The following is a 27,099-nucleotide window of genomic DNA, read 5'->3' on the forward strand; positions in this document are numbered from 1 at the left end:
TTCCTAAAACCCTCTCTAATTTACCACCATACCTAGCAAAAGTGCTGTATGTTATACTAAAGAACAAGAATGGAAACAAACTTGCAGCAAAAATGTGCACAATAGCTTACAGTCCCACTATTCTGAGATGGGGTTTTTAGGCTTCAATTAAGCCTGGATGAATTACTTTTAAATACTGTCAATGTCTGTCTCTAATTCCACACTCACAGGAATCCTTCAGGACAGTCATACAGCCCCTCAGAAAAACTGACACGAAGAAGGTGCTCAGCTGGCAAACATAAGCATTTGGTAGCTAAAGGGTGCATCCCTCCTATGAACAAAGTGCCATTTTGGTTTTGGAGTCAGTGTGGTTTACATGGCCGAGTGCTGGAGAGCCTCTTCACTTCTTGTCACACTGAAACAAAAGCCAAGGACTGGGGAGAGGGGTGTCCAATGACTCTTGGCATAGGAGCCTAGCTGGCCTGCACAGGGCACTGCTCTCTAGAGTCAGGACAGTAAATAAGTTTTAGCTCAGCTGCCACCAGTTGGTAGTGGCTCCTAGTAGAGTGTGATAAAGCTTGTTGAGGCTCAGAAAAAACGAGGGTCATGATTGATTAGTCATGTCTGCAATAGATTAGGAGCAGGGAGGGGTGGGCGTAGATGGGTGGGATAGGAGTATCTGCATTCCAGCTAATATATTTCATCAGTTCTAATGAGCATAGCCCCCTGCCCATTTTTGCAATTGGGTGGCATCTTACAATCACTGTGCTAGACTATATTTTCCAAAAATGGCCACACTAATTAAAGTCTCACATGCTCTCCCAGAATCTAGCCAAGCCATCATCAAGAAAGAGAATTTATGTCCCTTCCCCTTGAACTTGGGGGCGGGGGTGTCTTTGTGACTGCTTCCACAAGTAAAGTGTGGTAAAGTGATGCTTAGTGAAGTGTGAAGCTAGGCCATTAAAAAACAAGATAGCTTCCACGTGGCTTTCTCTTAGGATGCTGACCCTTGGAATGGCCACCATTCCTGGAGGAAGCTCATGAGGGCCCAGCTGACAGCCAGCACCAGCCTGCAATCAGGTGAGCGAGCGCCGTCTTGGAAGCAGATCCACAGCCCTAAGTAGAGCTGTGTGAAGCTGCGTGGGGCATAGATGAGCCTTCTCTGCTAAGCCCTGACAAATAGCAGATTCCTAGCAAAGTAAATGATCGTTACTGTTACAAGACACAAAGTTCTGCAATGGTTATACAGCAACAGACAGCTGAAATAATCACGGTCAGCCAGGCAGTGGTCATGACAATTTTCATTGCCCGAATGTGTACACCGAGACTGTAGAATAAGTGTCAGTTAACTGAAAGAAAACCCTGAAGAGAATAGTGGAACATATTTTAAAGAAATGCTGCAATCACCATGCCTTTGTATGCAAAGGACAATACTGTAATGGAAAACATAAACACTGATGACTCTGAATTCAAAAAGCAATCTAAAAGACCCTGAGTATGAAGAAATCTGAGGAATATCATACCAAATTTATTTTGCACATATTTTCCTTTGTAAGGATGCACAACAGTTGATATATAATGAAAAAAACTATGTCTAAATAAAATTAATAGAACATTCAATGAATATAAAAGTGATAGCATTTTACCATCGTTTCACTGGCAGCATATCATATCAGCATATCATCAGTGGTATGAGATAATCTTACAATCTATCACACCTTAGATTTAATGCAATACAGGATTTATTGTTCTTGACTTAAACCTTTTTAATTATGCCACCAAATACAACTGTTCTAAGATAGATTTTTGTAAACTTTCCATTTTTTCTTTGAAAATTGAAAAAGAAAACCCAGCAGAGATAGGCTTTAAGTTCAATTTAATTTTTACTTTTATAATTATGTCCATAGCATTGTTCTATAAAACATTTTGGGAACTAAAAAAAGTTAATTTTCTGGACTTAATATTCCAAACAAGTGACTCCCCATGAACCTCTGAAATCACATAAATTTTACATATAATGAAAGTTTTAGGTGGCTCTGTTCTCTTGAATGGAAGTAGGGGGAGAGTAGGTTTAATGAAAGTGTGATAAAGTCAATACTTCTAAAGCTAAAGATATGGTGAACATTAAAGAAACAAACTGAATTAAGAGGCACTTATTAAACATTTATAAAGCAAAATGAAGGGAGAGTGTTGATTTTATTACTACTGTTAACAGAATGAAAGCTTCCATAGATTTCAAAAACAGAAGTTTATTCACAAAATACATTAAAAAGGTTTGACCAAAAATTACTACAAACCCCCCAGTCTTGTACATCTCACCATCACTTGCCATAATCAATAACCAAAAGTCTCACCCATTTAATTTCTCTATTTTAAGTAAAAAAGAGGTCTTTGTAAATCATAGTGTTTTGCTTTATGAAAAACAAAATTGCTGAAAAGTTACCCAAATCTAGTCCAACAGTGCCATTTTGGTGTTTTATAAAATAATATTCTGTATAGAAAATTACTGACACTGAAATCTCTCAAAATGTATTTATGAAGGCTAATACACAGTAGTTTTTCCAAGGCATACTATTTTAAACCAAATTAAGTGATTCCTACCACAACATTATAAACACTAAAACACAAGTGTAAAAGATAAAACATGGAACTTTCGGGATGCAGAATGAATTTTAAATATATTTAAATATAAGCAACTATTGACTTTGTATTAGAAATGACAAGGAGAGGACAAGAGCCTGCCACGGAGACAGTGGCGTATGCATAGCAGCGAGCCAGTGTCCAGTCAGGTCAGCGAACACATCCAGGAGAAGCTGAAAGCCAGCCTGCAGGTTTGCTGCTGGGGCCTTTATTCATCAGCCAAATCCAACTTTGTTCAATGAAGGCTACAGGATCTCAGAATATATCTTAAGTTCTACGAGTGTTCCTTTGGAAGGTTTTAAGTCCAAAGTCTTGAGATCAAATTTTATGGAGTTTTGTAACAATCAGTACTCTCACCATTTGGTCAAATGAACTACAGATGCAGAGACCCCTTTTATCTGGACTCCAGTCCAAACTTGAAATGGGCTGGGTAGACAACGTAACATTCTGCAGAAGGCTGACAGAACCCGCCACTCCCATCTCCACTCCCTCGGAATCTTTTTTCGACCGCTGAATAGGGTACTCGCTGAAAACAAGATCAAAGAGGAAAGAGGGCATAAATCTTAGCATTTACCATTTTATTTCTATAAATATACTTCAGTGACTCTATTTTTATTTCTTGGTTCATTACTGGAACTAATAAATATTTAAAGAATCTTTCTATTATGGAATTGTATGCAAATAAAAAGACATGATTTCAACCTCAACCCTATCCCCCCAACAACTCATAAAGAAGGGTTAGTTCTATTAATACTAAAAACTTCTAAATATCATTTCTGTTCAGCATGTATTTGTATTTTCTCTCCTAATATGGAAGCTCTAGGCTGATTTAACATTCTTAAATAAATTTACTTGGTGCTTTTGATAATCTTTTGTTATAATTTTTCTCTATATTCAGATTGTTAGACTCTGTGTACCATTTCTATGGGAAGGTGCCACTGGGTGGAAATTTTAGATCTAAACATTATTGCTTCAAAAAGAGAAAAAAGTGATTCTGAGAACATTTGATTTTTTTTCAGCTGAAAATACAAATTTATAAAGTCAGAAGAGCTGAAAGTTAACAACTCATAAAAATGACTTGGTCTAATTTGAGAGGGGGAGGGGAAAATGAAACATCCCTCCCCTATGGAGATGTGTTTCTAGTGAAATACAGAGGTATTCCTCCTCAGAAGGCCCTTTACAATCTATTAAGTATCAGTTATGACACTACCTGTATTTCATAAATGCTAATAAAGGCCAAGAGCTTAAAGAGATACAAAACAAATGAGAGGCAGAGCAAAAGTCAGAGAAGCTATAGGTAGATAATCTACTATTCTTTCTTCAACTATCCTCTCAGACCCTACAAATTATTTCAATTAAAAGGAATAAAACATTCAGGTGAATAAACAATTTAAATACAGACTTTTTTCATATGTCTCTTGGCAAAGCCTGCAGTAATTTAGTATTTAAAAGATAAACACTTTTAAAAGTCTTCCATATTATTTATTTAAGTTTTAAAAGCATATGTGTGTGTGTTTCAAATACTCAAAAAAATCAGCATGTTGGGATCTATTCATTTAAAAAAGACCATTTTGAATAACCAGATGAATTCCTTGAGGAACTCTTGGTTAAATGCTCAATATATTTTTACAAAATTTAATTGCATTACTACCAAGGCAGACTGGCATATGGAAATAAAGCTAAATATCATTTTACTTAAAACAACTCCCTATGCTAGTACAATACTTGACAGCAAAGCTCCAAACCAATTTGAAGATTAGACTAGACATCTGTTATGGTAAAGATTAAAGTTCATACTGAGATACAGTTCAAGTTTCTAACTGCATACAGACCCAACTTTGCTGATATAATTAAATCCACTGTAGTCAAATTCTAGCTGCCAATGTGTTTGGCCGTTACATGGGATATAAATCAAGTGTGTATTACAAAGAAAGCTGGGACTAGTTCTTCGAGTAAAGCAGCCTAAAGTTTGGTCATCAAGTAAAATAGCGATGTGCCACTGTGTGGCTTAACCAAGGGGACTGGCAGAGCCTCTGTGGTGGGGACTGGGGGGGAAGAATCAGGAAGACCAACACACAAAGGTGCTGGGAGGAGAAATTGCCAAATGACCTGCCTACTCTGCATTCTCCCAGAAATCCCAGAACTTTTCCTCTGTTTTTCTCCTCCTAGAAACCATATTGTTTTCATCTAAAGCATTCACTCTCTTTTGCCAGCTATATCCCTGAATATAGTACTTTACCAAGCACTTTCCAATTGTAGCCCTGTTTTTCAGAATCCCTTCCAGCTTCTGTTAACAAAAGGAGCTAATAGGCCAGGCATGGAGGCTCACACCTGTAGTCCTAGCACTCTGGGAGGCCGAGGTGGGAGGATCACTTGTCAGGAGTTTGAGACCAGCCTGAGCAAGAGTGAGACCCCCGTCTCTCCAAAAAATAGAATAATTAGCTGGGCATGGTGGCATGCACCTGTAGTCCCAGCTACTTGGGAGGCTGAGGCAGGAGGATCACCTGAGCCCAGGAGTTCGAGTTGCAGTGAGCTATGATGACACTACTGTACTCTAGCCCTGGCAACAGAGCAAGACCTCATCTCAAAAAAATAAGATAAAATAAAATAACATAAAATAAGCTAATAGGGAAGGATTTTGTAAATGTGGAAGTCCCAGACATACTGAAGATAATGTTTTTCTTCTTATATTATTAATCAAACTTGGTTTTTGAAATATCCTTCACTCATGGGCTTGTGTTGTTTTTTTTTTCTGAGTGATTTTATAGGAAGATTTTATTTTTTCCCTTTTATACATTGGTTAGCTAATAAAGGATCCCCAAATACCATGAACTCCTAATTTTTATCAGACCTTTTAAATGAGCAGCTGACCTAGTATCTATCACATTAGGGCCCCTGGGATTCACTGAGTACAGTGCCTGGTAACATCTCTCACTGTAGCTCACCCTGCCTGGGTATGCAGAAAGCAAGCTCAGTGACAAGGTCTTTACTAGAGACCAGTCAGGAGTGCCGGGCTCTGTTTGGTTCTACCACGGTGACGTTATCTGAATTTAGGCAAGTGAATTATCAGGATCTAAAACTAAAACTAAGAATTTCAATCCTTTCCTATCTTCCAGAGGTAGTGTTCTAACGACTAGAAAGACAATATTTGATAAATGTCTTGGGACAACTTTTTCATACTTAAATTAGCAAAAACTAGAATTTCAAATCTATGAAAAAAACTGTTCCTATATACTTTAATGTATATAGCAGACAAAACTAAAATGACAAATATATTTAATGTGCCAAAAAAGGTTACTATTTACTAAATGTAAAATAGGTACACTAGTGAAAAAAAAAGCTTAGAAAACAACAGTTACGTAATACCATGAAATTTAAAATCATATCAAAATGAACTAAGTCAAAGCAGGAAAAAAAAAAAGACAAAAAAGTTCAATCCAATCCTACTTTACACCCACAAGGAACTGAAAAAGAAGCAGTGTGCACCAGGAGAGACTTACTACTTCCAGAGGTGAAGGCTGCCGGCGCCTCCAGCTGTCAGAAACAGCTCTCTGTTCTGCGGCAGGTGGCGGACCTGCCATACGGTAGATTTATGAGCCTAAATAGGACGAGAGGTACACAACTGGTTTATACGCTAAATGGTACCCTGGAAGAGAAACCCTGCAAACAATGAATTTTCACTATAATTTCAACTGCTACAAAAGCAAAGTTATTTTCAGCACATCTCTTTATAGTGGCTCTAGAGATTTACAAGACGCTGTAAGACACTAGAAAAAGCATCATTTGTCTTTATTGCCTTACAAAACAAAGTTCTACCAATTAAAAAAAAAGAGAAAGGTATTAGATTAAAAGTTCATTTAATTTTATCATACCATATAAATTATAACAATAGATTTTATACATTTAAATACTCTAGTTTATTCTAAAGGGCAAAAAAACACTTGAAATATAAAAACACTTCTTCTTAAGGGCGGGGAAGTATAGGCTGAATTGTTAAAAAAAACTTTAGCTTTTAGAATCATTTTAGGTTCACAGCAAAATTGAGCAGAAAATATAGAGAGGTCCCATTTACAGATTGAATTTTTTAACCTCCAGCTGCCAGAGCCTTATCTTGCCATTTGACTTGTCCAGTCTTCAAAGTAAGGACGATGAGGACTTATAGACAGTGTGTACAGTCCTAATAAGTCAAGGCCTTCATCAGTCACGGTAAACTAAAAAACGGGCAACTGGAAGAAGGTCGGCAGTTTGTTAGCACCTCAACAACAGCCAGCAAATCCCCCTTGCTATCTTCACTGTGGGGGAACTGGAGGGAAGAGAGAGAAACAGACAGAGGCAGGGAGAGAAAGGAGGAGGAGGTAAATAAATGTCTTCTGCTTTGTAGAAGTGGTGGGGCTAGCTAACACAGCACACGTCACATTTTAGTGAGTGATTAGTCTTGACATTTGATTTTAATAGTCTTTGGAGAGAATTACCATTAGCAGATAAAACCACATATCTCAAAACACACATTTTAAGTGTGTGAGAGTCCCCAAGTGATTAGATTCAAGCTGTTGAAAATTTGTTTTGGAGCTTCAACTTCCTCTTTTTCTTTTAGAAGTTGAGAAAAACACAAAAAGCAAGAGAGACAATGACCTCTTTAAATATATCAGAGTCATTTATTTGACAGAGTTAGCAATTACAGGATTAACTAAATATAATAAAAAGTTTTAGAGATGACACTATTATTTATAGATAATGAGAAATATGTTGCAAATTATATATGAAACAATTTAGTAAAGCATTGTATGTTGTTGATACTTAATATATTCTGAAATGACAAAGGTAAGACAATATTATAATTTATAGCTACCTAATAAAATGAAGCAAAATAGAAAAGTTTGAGAAATCCTACTGAATCCACAGTGGAGGGAGAGGGAGCAAGGGAGTGAATTCTTATTTCCTGAGCAGCCTGTACATTTTAATCTTATGGAAACTATGAATCTGTAACTGATTTTTCTTTCTTTCTTTTTATACTTGAGAAATCTCGGAGTCACATTTCCAACCCATCTCCTGTAAATGACAGGATGTCTCAGCATGAATTTTATATAATCCCCTACTCCAGACATTATCTTTTTTTCTTAAACCATTATTTTCCCTTTGCCTTGCTTTTCTCATTTATTCTTCTAATGCTGTAATACCATGTTTCTCTCTCAGCTACCTCAAACACAAAGTACAAATACACACATAAATAAATAAATAAAATATTTTTGAACACCTACTATGTACTAATCACAGCAATCAATGTTTAAAATAATTTCATTTAACATAGCAAACTGTGATATAAAATTAAATATGATGAAATGATACTATATATATAGATATCTATTTTTAAAGTATATAATTAGGTATTAAATACAAATATTATATATTTATTAGAAAACACCAAGCTGGGTTTTGTTGATCAAATTCCTAACATCAGCTAGGTTTCTTGTGATTGCTCCTGAAATACAAAATAAGATTCCTAGCTAACTGAGGGTTTTATTATAATAAAGAAGTCTAAAGTTGATAAACTTTGGGAAAGTACTCTTTGCACAGAAAAACTTGTCAAGATCCCACGATAATATATCAAAAATAGCTCCTTTCACATAAAGACCTGGAAGGAACCTTGGTGACTAATTCTATTTATTAGTCTTAAACAAGCTATCAATCCTCTTCATACAAAGACATTTTCCATATATTTACCTTTTCTGAAACAGAGGCAAAGCCTTTGGTTGGATGCTGTGTTCTCATGTCAAAAACATGAAACTTTCCTTCCAGAGATGTGGCTACTAACTTATTCATACTTATGTCTTTTCTGTCAAATTCCAAGCTACACACCTGAAGGTAGAGAATATTTATTATTGGTAGTCTCACCATTATTACTCCAGAGGCTCTTTTAAACTAAGTAAAGCAGCTTTAAAATGATCAGATAATGTGAAAGCACTTAAACCATCATTTTATCTTTTGAATCAATACATCAAGTACTGTTACTGTAAAAAAAAATTTCTTCTCCATTAATAAGATCAACCAAACCATCTGAGGTTCCCACGCTCAGTGGATGCATTTGGAAAGCCATCATTTAACCTTTAACATGATTTAATACAGTAAAGTTAAGGCTGGCTTTAGAAAACAAGGGGGAACCACATTCTTCACTAAAGGTGCACAACTCAGAAACCAAAAACCTGAGGGTACATGGGGAGGTGATTACTATTTCGGGCTTTCTGTTAGTAGCATATAAAAGGCCTCTTACTTGTTCATTTTGACATTATACTGCATGGCCCACATGGGCCACTGACGGGCCTCAGGGACTGGTGACTCCCCAAGCATTGTACATACCACATGTGGGTGTGTGTTCACTTTCTGAAGAGAGGATCAATGATTTTCATTAGATTCCCAAAGGGGTTTGGTTCCAGAAAGTTAAGAACCATTGGCACAGGGGTTGACTGAGTAGAGTTAATAGAAGTGCTTCTCTGTAGTTCAGAGGTGGATGGAAACATGCTCGGAGAAACCAGAATGCCTCAGAATGTACATTACCCCATTTTTTATGTTTGTCTCCCACCGTAATGCCATATTTCTGAGATCAAACAGCTTGATATCCCCATTGTCATAGCCAGCACAAACCACACGTTCCTCTTGATTATACGCATTGCCTGAAAATCAAGATACAGCATTTCATCTCCTATAAATGTTAATTTAAAGGCTGCAAAAAACAAAATCTTATGAAACTATACATATAACTTATACCATTTACTTATTTTTCTTTATTTCTTTTTTCTTTTAGTTTTTTTTTCCATTCAGAATTTAGAGCACATGTAATTTATAGCAAATCAGATTTTAAAAATCACATTGAGTAGAATCCCATTTTATTAATTCTGACAAGACATCAAGATTATTAATTTGGTATCTATTATTATTTTTTTTAAAAAAGCTCATTCACTGAAATTCTATACTAAAGGGGTATGTGAAAGTGTCCAATAGATTCTAAACTGAAAGAAAATGCTCTCTCTGTATTATATCTGTGAAGACTAGCAGGCCAGCTACAGTTCAAACATAGCAGGGTCTGGGAGGATAAGTACACTACGCTTTTATTGCTTCCTTGGCAGTAACTGTATCTGAATGCAAATAGAAACTACTTTAAAACTTAGGTATTTTGCAAAATGTTCTGGTGTGATCCTGCCTTTGCAAGGAAATATGAAGTAAGTTGCAGCACACTGTGCTACATATTCTTAGTAGTATGGATGATCATACCTGAAGTATGGGAGGCAGGGATTTTTTCCCTGAGTCCCTCTTGCTGAAGAAAGAGTGCTAAGTGAGAATGAGGCCCCTGCCACTGTGCTAGGCTATCTGGGCATCTTACCCCAATGCCCTCATGCTCCACTGCCTCCAGCTTCCTCTTTCTCATAAACTGCAGCCCTACACACCCACCCTGGGCCCTACCTACATGGCACACCAGCATCTTAAATTCATGATGTCCCTACTGACCTCGCTATCTTCCCTTACAAACCATCCTACCCCTTGAGGAACTTTTTCAAGTAATAACACCATTCATGCACAAGCACCCTCAAAACTCAGTCACCTTGGACATAGTCTTCTCTTTTGTTCTTCATATCTAAAAGGTTGCCAAATTCTGCCACAATATTATGTTTTGAATCATCAGCTCTGCTCCATTCTCATTGCTTCTAACCTATGTCTTACCTGGAAGATTCCTGAACTCACATCCCTGTGCCGCTCATCTCTCCCCATTACACACCACCAGGTAATTCTCCTGAAGCTCAGATCACATTTCTTCCTCGCAAAAACCTTTCAAGGCTTACAGCTACCTCCAGACCATTCAAACACCTCTGGCTGTGGTACTGAGGCATCTCCAAGGCTATTCCTACCATTATTCCCTTCTCTATATGGTTGGCCTCCACATCCATGGGTTCTGCATCCATGGGCTCAAACAACTATGGATTCAAAATATTTGAAAAAAAATTTGCATCTGTACTGAACATGTACAAACCTTTTCTTCTTGTTATTCCCTAAACAATATGACTATTTACATAGCATTACATGGTACTAAGTATTATATGTAATCTAGAGATGGTGTAAAGTATATGGAAGGATATGTGTAGGTTATATGCAAATACTATGCCATTTTATTTTTTAATTTATTATTTTGATTTTTTTGCTTTCTTCTAGGACATGATAGTCTTCAGACACTACGCTATTTTATACAAGGGATCTGAGCATCTACGGATTTTATCCACATATCCGTAGGAGGTCCTGGAACCAATCCTCCAGATACCAAGGGACAAGACAACTGTACTTTCTGGGGCACTTTCAAATTCTTCCTTATGCTTGACATATCCTCCCAATTTCTGTGGTTGAAATCCTATGTATCTTTGGTCAGAGCTCAAAATTCTCTTCCTCTCTAGCCATCTTTTCCTCTGAATACCCTCTGCATTTATCCATGTCTCTTGTGACCTATCACTCCTATCTTGTATTATAATGAACATAGATATCATGCCTTCTTTACTACACTGTAAGCTTCTTAAGGCTAAAATATGAGTCTGTTTCACCTCTGCATACCCACAGTACTTTGTACATTCTTAGAATTCATAAAAAATTTGTCAAACCAATGGACATTTTTTTTTACTTAATGCCCTATATTTTAAATTGAACTTATGTCCCTGAGATCAACAATATAAAGGCTTTACATTTTAAAGGATTCAAAAATAATTACTTTTTAATTATGATACCAATTTAAAAATTATTATTCTAAATACTAATCCTGAAATTTCTTCCCAAAGTGTACATATCTTAAGTTTGTATTACTGCTCATAGTATGCAAATACATAGTAATTCCTGTATACATTCTTTTAAAAATTGGAAATATAAAACTTTCCTCTGATTAAATAACAGTCCCATTTAAACATAACATAAAAAATTAAACAGTTCATGTATACATTAACACATTGACTGCCACACTAGAAAAAACAATTTTTTCTTTGGGGCCAAGTGTTTTATTATGAAAATAGAATAAAAACTTCAAAAACAAAATGATCCTTTCTAATTTAATGAAAAATTTGTTATTTTTTTATTGTTTTCTGTGTGTGAGTTTTATGCAACTTGAAAAATAATGTTCTCAGCTCCCAAGGTGAAGAGACATGTCAGTTACATATCCTTCTCAAGGCCCCAGGCTCAAAACTAGTGTGAGTTAAACACAACTCACGTGGCAGTTAATGTGTTAAATTTCACTTTTAATTCCTGTTGTCTACACAGGATTATACTAAGAAAACGGAGAAAGAAAATAGAGGTTTAGAATTACATATTTCAGGTGATGGATAGGCTAAAAGCCCTGCCTTGACCATTACACATACAATTTATGCCTGTAATGAAACTGCACTTGTGCCTTCCCCCCGACACACACACAAAAAAACCAAAACTAATTATGGCCTATATCTTTTAGTAGCAAAAATTAATTTAATTTCAATGATAAGCAAGAGATTCAAGGGCAAATATCAGTCCTACAAAATCAATATTCATTTTAAATATATTAATAAAGGAACAGTTATCAAATTTATAAGAAATAATTTTATACTGGCAAACTGTTTTGTAGAAAATAAACATATTCTGTGTCAAGCATAATACAACATTTGTTTACATCATCGTTTGCATTTGAGGCTCTGCTTAGCCCCATTAATGCATGTGGTTCTAAACAAAGTCAATATTATCTAATTAGACACAAGCACATAATAATAAATATTTTTGAGCACTTAATCTAAGCACAATTCTCAGCACGTTATATGTATTAACTCATTGAATCCTCATAACAACACTATTAAGTAAATTCTATTATTAGTTCCACTTTATAAATGAAGCAAGCAAGGAACAGAGAACTTTGGTAACTTGCCCCAGGCCACACAGCCAATAAGTGGCAGGTGAGGATTCAAACCCAGGCCCCAGAGGCTGACATTAACCACTACATATACTTGCCTCAATAAACTGTCAGAATAATCCACAAAACAGACTATAAAGAAACTATCAGAAATTTCTTGAAGCACCATGCTTTTTACCATCTAATACTTTGAATACAAGAAGTCTTCAACAATTTACCAAATGCCACAGTCCAACAGTCTCTCTTGTTTTCTCCTTGTACAGGTTCCATGTTAGCAACAGGATCCTCTTTTTGCCTTGGGTCCCACACCTTCACAGTTCCTGTCATGAGTAAGAGTAAGTTGGCAAAATTCAACAGTGCATGGTGTTTCTTTTCTGCATTCTCTTTCTATGGCTTTCAGTGTACATGGCAATATTATAGGTGTTATCACAACTACAAAATATTCACATTTTTATGACTTCTAATAGGGTAAGTTGTATTGGATAGCAGAGATATAACCCATATGTTACTGTCTTACTTGATTTCTAAATTAATAGATAGAACAGCCAACAACTGTTCCTAAGTTATCTACTAGTTATGAATGACAGGGCAAACACAAATGCTATGTAATTCAAAACATGAGCCTAAAACTGTTATTGATTAGGAAAATTTTATAAATTTTATTATTTTTCCCTACTACCCATATAACTATTGGCATAAATAAACTCTAATTTTGAATTAATAGTTTCTTATATGAGGTTCTAGAATATTATTTCATATACCACTAAGTTTAATTTTCCTGTGGTGGCTGGGAGTGGTGGCTCACGCCTGTAATCCTAGCACTCCGGGAGGCTGAGGCAGGAGGATTGCTCAAGGTCAGGTGTTCGAAACCAGCCTGAGCAAGAGCGAGACTCCATCTCTACTAAAAAATAGAAAGAAGTTAATTGGCCAACTAAAAATATAAAGAAAAAACATTAGCTGGGCATGGTGGCGCATGCCTGTAGTCCCAGCTACTGGGTCGGCTGAGGCAGAAGGATTGCTTGAGCCCAGGAGTTTGAGGTTGCTTGGCGCTAGGCTGACGCCACGGCACTCTAGCCCGGGCAACAGAGTGAGGCTCTGTCTCAAAAAAAAAAAATTTTTTTTCCTGTGGCAATAGTATGGAGATTAACAATTCCTCTCACTTTAATTGCAACCCCTTCATTTTAATTCATTTTGCAGGACTACTAACTGCAAAATGGTATCACTGCCTAGGAGAAATGCAAATGCATTTAATAAAATGCCTAAAAGGCAAGTACCTCAGAGAGAATAGCAAAAGAACAAAAAATCCTTAAAAGGAGTAATAACTCAGGAAAGATGGAGTTATCATACTAGATTTATCTCTAGGGATAAAATTAAGTTGATCATTAAAAAGGCTGCTTTAATGGCTGGGGACAATGACTCATGCTTGTAATCCTAGCACTTTGGGAGGCCAAGGTGGCAGGATCACTTGAGGCCAGGAGTTCAAGACCAGCCTAAGCAACATAGCAAGACCCTGTCTCTACAAATTTTCTTTAAAAATAAGCTGCACATGGTGGTGTGTGACTGCAGCAGTCCCAGCTACTCAGGAGGGTAAGGCAGGAGGACCACTTGAGCCCAGGAGTTTGAGGTAGCAGTGAGCTATGATGATGCCACTGCACTTTAGCCCAGGAGACTCTGTCTCTAAAAAAAAAAATGGTGCTTTAAGAAGAAAAAATTTCCCACAGATGTAATAAGAGGATAAGAGGTTATTATCTTACTCTACAGGATTTATACAAATTGATAATATTTACAGTAACTTTGCAATAGTTAAATGAGCAAAGAACATAAACAGACAATTCATAAAACAAAATTAACTAGTAAACAGACATAGAAGTTACAAGTTGGAATGGAATGCCATTTTTATCTATAAAATAAGGGGAGGGAAAGAGAAAACCAATGCTGGCAGGGTAGAATGAAAATCTACTTCTTCCATTGTGGCTGACAGTGTAAACAGGTACTTTGGAAGGTTTGCCAATACATTTTAAGAATCATAAAATATGTTTATTCCAGAAGAGTTGCAAACATGACAATACTCATTTCTTCATTAGTTTTAAGGCACTATCCCAAAACAATAAACAAAAAATTTAAAGCAAACTGAATGCTTATTAACAGGGGCATGGTTAAGTATAGCCATATGATGGACTATTATATAGTCATTAAAATGATAATTATGAAAACTATTTGGAAACAGCACTTACACACGATAAAATATTAAATAAGACATAAATTCATATTCATACTGATAACTATGCAAAATTATACATAAGACCAGAAAGGGAAAGAAAAATCTAATGGTTGTAGTAGTGTAGTAGATTGAATGTTACTTTTCCTTCTATATTCCATATTGCTTTTATGATTGAAAAAAATAAGTGACTTCTAAAACACAGCTGCTCTTTGAGTACTTATTAGACAACTATATCTCACTTTTTTAAAAAACAAATTCCTTATGGACTTGAGCAGCCATTAAAAAACTAGCCAAATCAATTAAGGTACCAAATCTCTCATGTACCCCTCAGGAAACAATGAAAATTCTCTCTGTGAGAGTCATTGAGAATGGCTTTGGACACCAAAAACCCTGTCCCTTGTTGGTTACTGCAGGACAGAGGAGCTGAGTCGGTGCCCTTGGAGCTCTCTATAATGCTCAGTGGATGGATCACAGAATTTCAATTTTCAACCAGCTGTCAATCTGACAATTTTCACAAGTACTAATTCTGCCTTTTAAAAAAAGAAAATGAAAAGCTGCCACCCACATTATATCATCATCTGCCTCAAAAACCTGTAAAGACATTTTAAATCCTTCAAGGTTTGGAGGAAACCATCATTGTTAGTAGCTGAACTAGCTCAACACTAAAATAGTAACTGCTATGCCTCTATCTCAAAATACCCAAAAGTCTGAAACAAGTGAGGGATGTGCAATCAAATTTGCCATTAAAAAAGTGGCACCAAGATTGTTAGATTCAGGTGGTCACGGCAACTGAAAGGGATTTTTACACAGAGAGGATGTACTGTTGCATAGAGATTTCCATTTAAAAAATTTTTAAAAATACACAGAATACATTGACTCACCATCTCGGCTGCCAGTCACAATTTCAGGTGCTCCTTCTCCAATTCCTAGCCCACCTATACCATCTATGGTATTTATAATTTCTTTATGGCCCTTTACAGAGTACACTGGTGTCTCTGGAGCTTCCAAATTCCTAAACAACAAACACAGCTTCTTACTTACACTGCACGTCCCAAATATTTAAGTCCGCTACTAACACCTAAGAATGTATATATTTAGATTTTTTGTTTAAAAATAAGTTTTACTCTTAAGATAATTCATACATCTACTTCTAAATTTTTCTCTCCACTTCAGTGTCTTTCAAGCCCCCATCATTCAACTTGGAATTCAAATTCCTGAGGCCACTCTACTTACTGTTCTTCAAAGATGATCTGCCTAGGACCTCCACATATGAATCACCAGGTGTGCTTGTTAACACATGCAGATTCACAGGCTCCTCCCCAGACATCATGAATCAGAATCTCAGATGGGTCCCCAAATCTGCTACTTGGTACACTGAAATCTAACCACTGCTTTAAATAGAGAGTAAATTCAAAGTGATTTGGAATTCTTCTAAAGTAGGCCTTGGTAGTTTGATTTTGAGATCTTTGTAAAGGATAAAATATGAGTAGTGTTTACTTTGTATACATTTCTTCCTTTATAATGTATTATTTTCCCACTGAATTCCATACTGATTTTCATCTAGTGACATATTTTTCAATGTATCATCATAGTGGTCACAATAAATATTACTGCCACCCTGGCTGAAGTTTGTCTAATTCAAGGATTTATTTAGTAAAATCTCACTAATAAAAAATTTGAGATATTTCAACCTAGTTTTGAAATGATGTTTATCTTTTTATCTTCATTATGAAACAATCAAGAGAATAAACAGGATTGTGGTTCTATTTAGAGAACTATCTTACTATTTTTAGACTTTAAAACATTACCTTTTTTAAACATAAAATTACAAGATGTGTCAATGAAAATAAGTTGGTAATATATGCACTATACTAGGAAACTGTATTAGGAGGATGGTCAAAAGTTGTATTTGCTGCATATTCTTGCACTAAAATATATCTATTAAAAAAAATAACATTCAGGCCAGGTGCTGGTGGCTCACATCTGTAATCCTAGCAGTCTGGGAGGCTGAGGTGGGAGGATCGCTAGAGGTTAAGAGTTCAAGACCAGCCTGAGCAAGAGTGAGACTCCATCTGCATAAAAAATAGAAAAATTAGCCAGGCATGGTGGCGCATGCCTGTAGTCCCAGCTACTTAGGGAGGATCCCCCAGCTGAAGCAGGAGGATCAATTGAATCAAGGAGTTTGAGGTTGCACTGAGCTATGATGACGCCATTACACTCTAGCCAGGGTGACAGAGTAAGACTCTGTCTCAAAAAACAAAACAAAAACATCTGATTTAGACTGGCCTCTCTCCCAATTTCTCTGAAAGTATATGATATAGCATGTAAAAGCTAATGAATAAATGCTAATTTCATTATTAAGCAGTTAAAGCAAGGAAAAATTAAAATAGCTTCATTCTGTTTTATATTATGATTCTAAGATAAATATAGTATATAAGTAATTTAATTATAAAGTAGCAGATTCTAAGTGAGAATCAAGAAAAGTCATGCTAGAAAACGGGAAATAGTTTTCCTAGAACTTTCTAGAACACTACTATATGCTTTAAATGATTAAAATAATACATTTCCCTGGAAAGTAATTAAAGAAGAATTTCAATTCATTCAACTCTATGAAGAAGTAACTAGGTAAAACAAGAAAATTAAAGGCATCTGGCACAATTGTGATTTGCTCATTCAAAACAGGTTTACTTGATCTGTTCAACAGATGTTTTCCTAAAAAGTTATGCTTAGATGTTAGTTAAAGCATTAAAAAACAAACTAAATGAATTAGAAGTTCTACATTAAAAAATTAAAACCAACAAAAACTCAGTGTATCATTCTGTAATTCCAAATCTCTTGTTGAAATGTAAACAATACCTCACTTCTCAGTTATACATATGCATTTTTATATATTATATCCTTAAAGGTAGAGGAAGAACAGATCTTTATTTACGTGGCATTAAATGCTAAATGGCGTGGGTAAAAGTAAGTATTGATAATATTATCCAAAATATCTAAAGAAAAACAGGTTAGTATTTTTTTACTTTTTCTTTTTAAATATTTATCTTTTCCATTTATTGTTTTTGACCTAGTGAGCATGAAGTAATGGATCAAAATCAAAATGGATTTTGAATATAAAACCTAGAAATATATATTGAAAGATTATTCTCATATTTTAATAGTTAAAATTGAACATGGAAAGAAACATTTTAAAATTTGAATTCTCCCTTTCAGAAGATGAGTAATAAGACTATCAATCTGAATACTGATTAAATAATCTTACCATATATGAAGGTTTCCATCAAAATCTCCAGTAGCTAAATATCGCTGCTGTAAAGATGTTGCACCAAATGTTCCACATTTAATGGGTTTGGCCTTTTCAATCTTGATAGAAGGAGGAAAGAGAGGATACATTATTTATGTAAGCAGATATTTATAATCTATAATATTTATGGCTCTATTATGGGATTTAAATGACACATAATATGAAAAGCAAATAAAACATTTTCTGATAAAAAATATTCACTATTTTCCTTTAGTCATTTTTCTATAGTTTAAAAGTATATGGTTGTCAAAAAAATTTTAATTTGCCTTTCCTCTCATCTCACTAATGAGACACACAAAAACTGACAATTCTACCATCTCCATTGGTTTGCAAATATGAAAGTTTCAGCATGTAATGTGATATTCTTTAAGATCCTCAATAGAAACAAGAACATAATGAAGATATTATTCTTTCCAGATGGCTACAGGAACAAAAATGTTTATGTGTCTTTTATAGTTTTCCCTGCAGAACCTTATAAACTGAAGATGCTTATGTCCTACTTTCTCTGGGACCTTTTCAATGCATAGAGATTTGTAAACCTGTGTGTACCAAAGTATGGATTAGCCAATCTTTTGAGGTTTATATAATTTAAAAGACTACTGTTCCAAGTATTGCATATAATCACATTAGTAAAACAACCACATACCAATGCACTATTTAAGATATGGGGCTTATGGAAATCAGGTGTAGAAGATCTTATAGCCAAAAAGGTCCTTGGAAATGATCTAATATATCCTCCTGTCACAGAAGGAGAATGAAATCTAGAGCTTTACAGATTTGCCCAACTTATGCAACTTTCAGATTTTAATGAGTTGCTAGTACAAGCAAGCCATTGAACTAGGCAAAAGAGGATGCAAAGATGAATGAGATCAGCCATTCCCTCAAAAAGTTTACAACCCAAATATCAGTTTCTATCTGGCTCCTCCTACATATACATATTCATTATGCTACTCCCACGCCTTCCTGGTCTTCCATTCATCTTGTACTTCCTGATGTTTCCAATTTCTCCACTGTCCCCTCTTTCCCCCAAACTTGCCCAAGTCACTGAAATCTCTCCTAGAGTCTAACTGCTTTTTCTGCTGCCTTGGCTTCTGAAAACTCTGGAATCTGCAAATGGATGAGACCATTAGTGATGCCTGCCCCACACCACACTCTGGCCGTATAACACCTCCCATTGACTGTCAGCCTTAACAGGGCAAAAGTATTCCTCTTATTTACTATTTTACAATCTTTACATTTTTAATTCTTAATGTTTACAAAAGTAATACATGTCCCCTATAAAAATTCAAACAAAACAAAAGGATGGTAAGGAAAAGTGGGTCCCTTTTAACACTCCCCAGAAGTAATCCCTATTCCTTTTAAACACACACACACACAACACACACACACACACACACACACACAAACATAGGTTTGTGTCAATACCAGGCAGATCACAGTACACTGTCCTTTGACGTGATTCATTTCACTTAACAATCAATATCAGAATAATCTTTTGGATCCTCTGCAGGGTTTTCCAGTTTCCAGGGCACCTCCCCTTGCAACCCTTCAGTTCCTCGGCCAATCTACAGCCCTCCTAGGGTTGGCCTCCTGTTTTAGATAATTTTAAAAATAATTTACCTGCGACTTTCAATGTTTAGCTGGGCATTTCCATATAGGGTTTAATATCCACATACTATAAGGTAGAAATTTTCAAAAAAGAAAATAAAATTCACTTATCATAAACTGAACTTTTTTTTCTGACTCAAAAGAGACTATATGGAATAGGGCTTTGAAAACTCCCAGATTATTGAACTTTCTTATTGTTAGGGATCTGGATAAGTTAGCAGTTACTATGTAGCCAGGTCTAAAAATAAAGCACTCACAGCCTCCTTGGAATTGTCTAATGAAATCAGCCATCTATAGTAACATGATTGTAAAAGACATATTGATGAGAAGTTCAGAACTACAGAATGTTTTTCTTTTTAATGTATAGGTTGCCTGTGATGTCATCAGTTATTCACTGTATCAGAAAATCAAGTCATTTATGTTTCCAATTTTATGAAAAAGAATATCTTAAAATGGGGCAACATGGAGAATCAAAATTTTGTCAATTTAACAGTTTCCAACTCCAGATCACTTACATTCTCCCTACTTCTTCCCTCTCCCCAAATAAAAGTACCTGAAATAATGTGAATACATTAATAGTGGTAAAACAATCACTATTAGGTCACAATTTCTATGGTTAAATTAATTCAGCGTTCCAACTTACGCCACCTGATGAAACAGCTACCTGGCCCTCCCTCCTTTGTCTCACAGTGGCCTGAGCCTCGCCCAGCTCTCAACCATTGAGAATGGCAGCCAGGTTCAGAGGCAGAGCATGAAGGCAGGCGTCCGAGGGAAGAGGCAGGGCGTCCTGATGGACAAGAATATGGTACCGGGAGACTTAGGGATGAGGAGATGCAGAGGAGTTTGTAGCATTTAGTGATCCAATCCTCTGCGAAAATTCTCAGAGAAGCACTGTGAGGACTGGATGCCTATTTTATTCTCTGGCACCAGCTAAAGCATTTTGCTGCCCATAACCCCACTGCTACCCCTAGGAACCTCTGGCAAGGGATTCTCTTCTTCCTGGGCCATGGAAAATGTAAAAACTAACTTCCACTTTTTCACATTTTCTAGTGGGGTTATGGGCAGCAAAATGCTTCAGTCCCTATAGTGAGCACCCAGCTCTTCTAAGATTTCACTGCTGATAATAAAAAACTGGAAGCAAAACTTTCCTCCCTGTTAGTCCTTTACCAACTTCTGCCTTTAGACGCTAGAATAGAGAATCTCAAACTGTGGTCCTGGAACACACTGATCTTCTGGCACTAACAGAAAATAATACGTAATTAGAAAATTCACCAAAACCAGAAATCAATAGATATGTTTTTCTCAAATTTTTAAGTTTTCTTCAAATAATTATCTTAGCTTGCTGGTTAGAAAATACTAGCAAATGAAAGCCAGTCAGAAAACCTGCAAATGAAGGTTTTAAAAATCTGTGGTTACTTCTTGTGATGTACAGATCAGAATATGTATAATCAGACTTGTTATGCTGCAAAACTCTTCCTTGTGTAGAAATGAAACTATTCCAATATTTCATGATGCTCTCAAAACAGCAGTATGATGTGCAGATTCTGAGACCCGCATACATCTCAGAATCTCTTCCTTTGAAGGAAAGAAACCAAACTGAGAACCAGTCTATTACATGATAGGCCCCACACTAGATATTTGCACATTTGTCATTTGTGTGGATTCTATAAGTGTGTCTTTATTACAAACATAAAACAAAGACGTAAAAGGTATATACACTTAGAGGCATAGACTCACAGGAGTAGCATCAAGGCCTATGGTCTACAAAATGTACAAAGCCCTTTGAAATCTGGCCTTGCCTGTCTCTCTGACTCCATTTCCTGCTTCTCCCCTTCTCTCTGCTAACTCCAGTTACACCAGTTAGTTTTCTTTTTGTTCTTTAGACTCACAAAGGCCTTTTCCATCTCAGGGCATCAGCATTTGTGGTTCCCACTTCCCAGATCACCAGGCCTCCATCCTTCTCATTCAGATTTCAGTTCAAATGCCACATCCTCAGAGGCCTTCTCTGCCCCTCCAATCCAAAGTGGAACCCCCAAATCTCTATCACTTGCCCTATTTAATCTTCTTTATTGTACTTATCAACATTATTTTATTCATTCAATTATCAATCTCCTCCCTTTCTAGAATATGAGCACCATGAAAGCAGGGCCTTATCTATTAATCACTTGTTTAACATAGAAGGTGCTCAACATTTGTTGAATAAACATAGAAGTGAACATCTCTGAATCACTCAGCCCTAGTGCTGGGGAGAGAGAAACCAGTACTGGAGTTCACTTTCCTTCTTGTCTCTTTTCTCCCACCACATTTTCACATGCCAGGGCTCTGATGAACATAGTCCAGTTTCCAGCGTCATTTACATGTGATCATGAAAATAGCTTTCATATATTGAACACCTACATATCATATTGTGCTAGATGTTCTTCCAGACTAGAGCATCCCTTCTCTAATACACACAACACTGCAAACTGTTTGGAACTCCACTTTCAAGATGAGGAAACAGGTTCAGTGGACTGAATGACTTGTCTAAAGTCCCATGAGATACATAAGGTACACTTGAAGCTTTTTCTACTAAACCAGGCTGCCTCCAGGCCTATATGTAAATCAATTAAACAAACACTTTATTATGCAGCCCTTCTGTAGACCTGAGTATCATCAGAAGTACCAAAGAAATGTTCCATTCCTGAAATGGACTGGTGAGGTAAATGGTACAGGCATGAATTAGACCTTTCAGATTTTTGTCCCTTAGTTTGTACCTTTATACTGTCTTTACAAGATATGAATACATGGTATTATGCTTCCCTCATGTTCTCTTTTTTCTCTTCTTATATCAAATAAACATGGATATTTAGATATTTATAGATACTGGTGGTCTCTTGCACAAGAATCAAATTAAACTCAAAATATAAGATATTAAACTCAAATGTTTTAACACTTTATCATTTATTTCAGAGAGGACTATACTTTGATCAGAAGGGCTGAGCTTTGCTGGCAGATGGACTTATAAAAGGTGTGTTTTTTCCTTCCTCAGACATTCATGGAAATCATAATAGTAGCTAAACTAAGAGAGGATATTACTAGAGCTAAATTTTTGATAGTTCACAAAAAAAGGGCTCCCTCTCTGCCCCTGTTAAATATATTATCTATGGAAAAGAAAAGATGAAAAAAATAATTCAGTGGTAACTTAAAATTTTTCTTGCTAGAAAACTGGTTAAAAAATGAAGATCTATTTTGCAAAAATTGCTCCACAAAGAAAAATAGTATATGACAATAATGTTTGTTATATACTATATGATACTGAAAATGACCATCAATGATGGTTGTACTTGATTTAGCTGTTAGTTTTCTTTACTACAATAAGAAGTTAACAAGATTAAAGAAGCCAACGATCAATAATTCCTGTGAGAGCTATTTTTGTTCTGTATGTGGGTGGGTCTAGTACAGCTTGTCAGTATCTCCTCCTCCACATCCTGGCACTACTTAATTAACACTAAGAGTTAGTCAACCAAATGCTAACAAGCAGTGAATTTAGTAGCACAGGGGCTAAAAAGCAAAATTTTATCAGCTTATTACTAATTTTCATAGTATAAACATCTGCAATGGTGATTCCATTTTTCACGACCATCCCTAGTCCATATGGTATCTTTGTGCCAAGTAGAAAAAAAAGTGCCCTTTATAGGCTAATGAAGTCTTACACATGTAAGGCTTGAGGAAGCAGAGATTTCAGCTCCCACTTGAACACTCACCCAGACATCTTTGTGTGGCACAACAAACTGTTCAATTGCACATGGAAGCCCTGCTTGCCATTCCCTATCTCCTTTAAGTAACATGATAAGGAAGCAAGATCAACACAATATGCCTCCTTTATGCCTTTTTTCCTTAGATGCATGGGCTTTGCAGCACATGACTCAGGGTGGTTCTATAATGATGAATCAAGTTTGTTCCCTAATATTTTCATAAATAACCCATCTAACCTAGTGGTTCTCAACCCTGGCCTCATAAAGATCACCTGGAAGAAATTTTAAAATATACTGATGTTCGGGCCTTATTCTAGTCTAGATGGAGCTCAGTAGCACTATGTCAGATTTTCTAGGGTTGGGATCAAGGCATTAATATTTTAGTACATACATACACAAAACAAGAGCAATAAAATACATTTAAGTGATCCTGATGAACTGTAAGGAGAATCACTGAACCTACATTTAATCTATATTCCTTTCCATTGCATCATCACAGCCAAATACAATGTAAATTCTTAAATGTATTTTTGTATTTGTTTTTTTCTCTTTTTAGGAAAATGGACCCTTCTTTCAAATACCTCTGATCCTTTTTTAACACAGTATCTTCAAATGGTATGTTCTCAGTAGATAATTTATGGTCATAAAAAAGACCTAAGCGATCCAGGTGAAAATTTAAAAAGTGGTTGGTTATTTCCGGAATTGAGATTATGGTTGATATTTTCTCCTGTTTTTTTCCTATCTATATTTTCTAAATGTTCTATCAGGAACATACATTACTTTTGTTAAAAAGCAAAATAATTTTTTAAAAAGTGCTAGAATCCTACAGAATCTACAGAAGAGACCAAGAGCACTCTTTTATTTGGTTTGGAATAGTGTATTCCTGAAATGTGTAGAAATAATACATTCCATCATAAAACACAAACCTACAGATGCCCTCTTGTTGACCTTCAATTGGCATTTGTTTCTAATACTCCACCTTTGTTCAAACCTCTGACCCCAAGTTGATAAATAATTAAAAACCCAATATTTAAATTTCCCAAGTTATATGCTACTTACAGACATACATTCACTCATTCTTTTAACAAGTAATTTATTGAGTGGCTGCTCCTTACAAACCACACTAAAGAAAGGCATTGTCCTTACTCTCAAGGAGCTTACAATCTAATTAGTCTGGCACAGATAATAAGTACTATAGGAATTTATGTAAAGAAAAGTTCCTTTGTGTAAGAATCAGGAAGGGCTTCATATATCAGATAATCTGACCTGAACATTAGAATAGCAACAGGTGACTGGGAGCTAAGTGGTGAAAAACATAAGGAAAGGTAGAAAAGAACAGGCTATGTTTGGAAATACATAGTAGAATGGCTGGCCAGAGAAAACAAACTGAATAAGAAAAGCAGCATTCAGGGAAATTTAAAGTGGGATGGGGCCTTACACACCTTCTATTCTAGGCTTACCTATCTAAACTGTGTTTATCTCTTATCTACCAGTTTAACCTTTATCTCCTCCAAGTGGATTCTCTCCATAGCTTTTGATCCCTTGGAGTTATCAACCTGCCCAGCACTTATAATTGATTACAACCCTGAACACCTGATTATGACCATTTTTTTTCTAGGTAACCCAAATAGAGACATTTTAAAAACTATAAACACCTTTAAAAGTGCTAGCTATTCTCATTCTCTAATTCTTTCACTACAGATCTTTACAAAACTTGTAAATCTGATCTTGCCATATCCTACTTAAAGTCTGTCAATGATGTCCCATTTTTTTTTTTTTTTAGAAAAAAGACATAAATCCTTTAAATGTCCGACAGATCGTCCAATGTCTGGTTCCTGCTTATCCCTCTAGATTTTTTAAGGAGATAAAACTTTTCCCATCACTGAGTTTCCACACATGCTGTTTCCTCTGGAAACTTCATACTCTGCTCCTAATTTGGCCTAGTTAGCTTCTACTTACCCCAACTTGTTTTTACTCTCATAGAACTGTGTTCCTTTGTGTTAAGACAACTCATCTCGGTTTGTATTTATGCATCATTGGTTTGATTATTGAACTCATTATCTCTCCCACTAGAAAACTCCATGAGGTCGGTCACAGGCCATTCCTATAACTGGGGCTAATAGGCACTCAACTGATACTTGTTGAAAGAATTAATGTGTCGGGTTGTCACTACATTGCAGGCAGGCATCCTACTGCCTGCTTTGGTTCTGCTTGCATGAAAAGGCATTTACTAACGTGGGCCTACTAACAAGACTCTCCACAAACAACTGCTAAGTGACCAAAAGGTCCTCGCATTGAGACACGAAATATTAACGTCACTTCCCAGAGACCTCGCGCTGGACTGCGCTGGGGGTGGCAGGAGAAAGGGGCCGGCAGAGCGCGGAGGAACTAGCCCGCCGACGAGAATTCAGAACTCGAAAGAAAGGTTTTAAATCGGAAACATTCCTCAATCTGCGATCAGCTTCTCTGGTCCCGCGCAGCTCAAGCTATGCTTTTAGGGGATGCTGGACGAAGGCTTTGGCAGAGGAATGCAGACCCCCGGATCCACACTCGCCCCCAACTGCAGTCCAGATCCTGGAACTGTGTCGTCTGGACCCGACACCCACCTCTCGAAGCAGCTTCAGGTCCCCGTGCTGGATCTCGTACAGCTGAATGACGCCGGTGCCCCGTGCGAAGTTGCCCATGGTCACAAATTTGGCACTGCAGGGCACCCACTTACAGTCAAACACCGTGTAGTTGAGGCCCTTCTGGATATGAGCGATGATCTGAGGCTTCTCGAAGGCCGACATGGTCCAGCCGATTTCACCTCCGGCAACCGCCCCTCCCAGACCCTGACAAAACACCAACCTGGAAACCAGATTCCAAACGTTAGAGACAGTTTGTCCCTCCCGCTTTCCGTATTCTGCCCCCATACGCCCTAACAAGTTGGATTTAGTTAACTCTGATAATGCCAGATACGCTCCTGAGAGCGTAAAGATGTTTCTTCATTGAGGGCACCAATTCACTTATCGCCCCTTTACCCACTGCCTTTCTCACACGTACATATTCGGGATTACAAAATGCTTTGGTTGTGAGTTCGCGGCGGGAAGCAGACCATCGGAATCAGGCATATTTTGGGATAGCCCGCCATCCTCACCAAAATCCTGCCTCAGGTCCTCGGCGTGGGACTTCTCAGGGAAGGGGGCGGAGCCCTGAGGTTGGTTGGCGAATCTCGGCTCCTGCGCGGCGCGCCTGCGCGGTACAGCAGCACACGTGTTGGAGCCGGAAGCGCCCGCCGGGGCTGGAGGTCTCTGAGGATGGAAGGCGAGATGGAGGCGCAGAGCGCCGGGGCCGAGGAGGGCTTCACCCAGGTCACCCGCAAGGGTGGCCGGCGGGCTAAGAAACGACAGGCTGATCAGCTGTCTGCAGCAGGGGAGGGCGTGGACGCGGGCCGCATGGACACAGAGGAGGCCCGGCCGGCGAAGAGGCCCGTCTTCCCGCCCCTGTCCGGGGACGGGCTCCTGGTACTGGAGGGGCTCCTGGTACTTGGGACAGGGACGAGTGGAAGGCCAGAGGCGGTTGAAGCTGGTGGCTTCTGAGTGTTGTTGAAGCTGTAGGGGCGCTGTTCTTTCGTGATTCTTCTGAAGTTTAACTACTTCAGTGAAAGGAACTAGTTTCTGTGGATTAGCTGTCATTTTACAACTCCACTGTCATCTCTCCATGCGTCTCCTGAGTT

The 27,099-nt window shown here is 37.1% G+C and overlaps 3 protein-coding genes across 4 annotated transcripts in view; 2 read left to right on the forward strand and 1 right to left on the reverse strand.

Moving 5' to 3' along the window:
* Positions 1–2,208: 2,208 nt before the first annotated feature.
* Positions 2,209–26,445, reverse strand: DNAAF10 (dynein axonemal assembly factor 10). The gene is made up of 9 exons (XM_012750127.3): positions 26,427–26,445; positions 25,991–26,231; positions 18,001–18,101; positions 15,620–15,750; positions 12,736–12,837; positions 9,172–9,287; positions 8,341–8,475; positions 6,120–6,217; positions 2,209–3,145 (listed from the first exon to the last, which is right to left on the reverse strand). Coding segments are annotated over exons 1-9 (1,134 nt in total). The 5' UTR covers positions 26,429–26,445; the 3' UTR covers positions 2,209–2,937.
* PLEK (pleckstrin) overlaps positions 8,826–27,099 on the forward strand; it is a 224,262-nt gene continuing 205,988 nt past the window's right edge. Inside the window, exon 1 of the mRNA XM_012750190.2 lies at positions 8,826–8,837. The gene's annotated coding sequence lies outside the window, so the exon portion shown is untranslated. The remainder of the gene's footprint in view (positions 8,838–27,099) is intronic.
* Positions 8,832–27,099, forward strand: part of PNO1 (partner of NOB1 homolog) — a 31,152-nt gene continuing 12,884 nt past the window's right edge. Inside the window, exons 1-2 of one of the 2 annotated variants that reach the window (XM_076000837.1) lie at positions 8,832–8,837; positions 26,632–26,887. In XM_076000837.1, coding sequence (XP_075856952.1) covers positions 26,681–26,887 — 207 coding nt within the window. In that variant the 5' untranslated portion in view covers positions 8,832–8,837; positions 26,632–26,680. Of the gene's footprint in view, positions 8,838–26,600; positions 26,888–27,099 lie in introns of those variants that run through there. The other variant, XM_012750129.3, reaches the window with a different exon arrangement.

The sequence above is a fragment of the Microcebus murinus genome, chromosome 3, assembly GCF_040939455.1.
Source record: "Microcebus murinus isolate Inina chromosome 3, M.murinus_Inina_mat1.0, whole genome shotgun sequence".
Classification (NCBI taxonomy): domain Eukaryota; kingdom Metazoa; phylum Chordata; class Mammalia; order Primates; family Cheirogaleidae; genus Microcebus; species Microcebus murinus.

What these genes read in the sequence shown, in the direction of transcription:
- DNAAF10 (XM_012750127.3), bottom strand. An exon ending in GATGGAAACCTTCATATATG is followed by an intron (nt 15,751 to 18,000) that starts GTAAGATTATTT and finishes TTTGTTGTTTAG; the next exon opens with GAATTTGGAAGCTCCAGAGA. An exon ending in TTGCCTCTGTTTCAGAAAAG is followed by an intron (nt 6,218 to 8,340) that starts GTAAATATATGG and finishes CGTCCTATTTAG; the next exon opens with GCTCATAAATCTACCGTATG.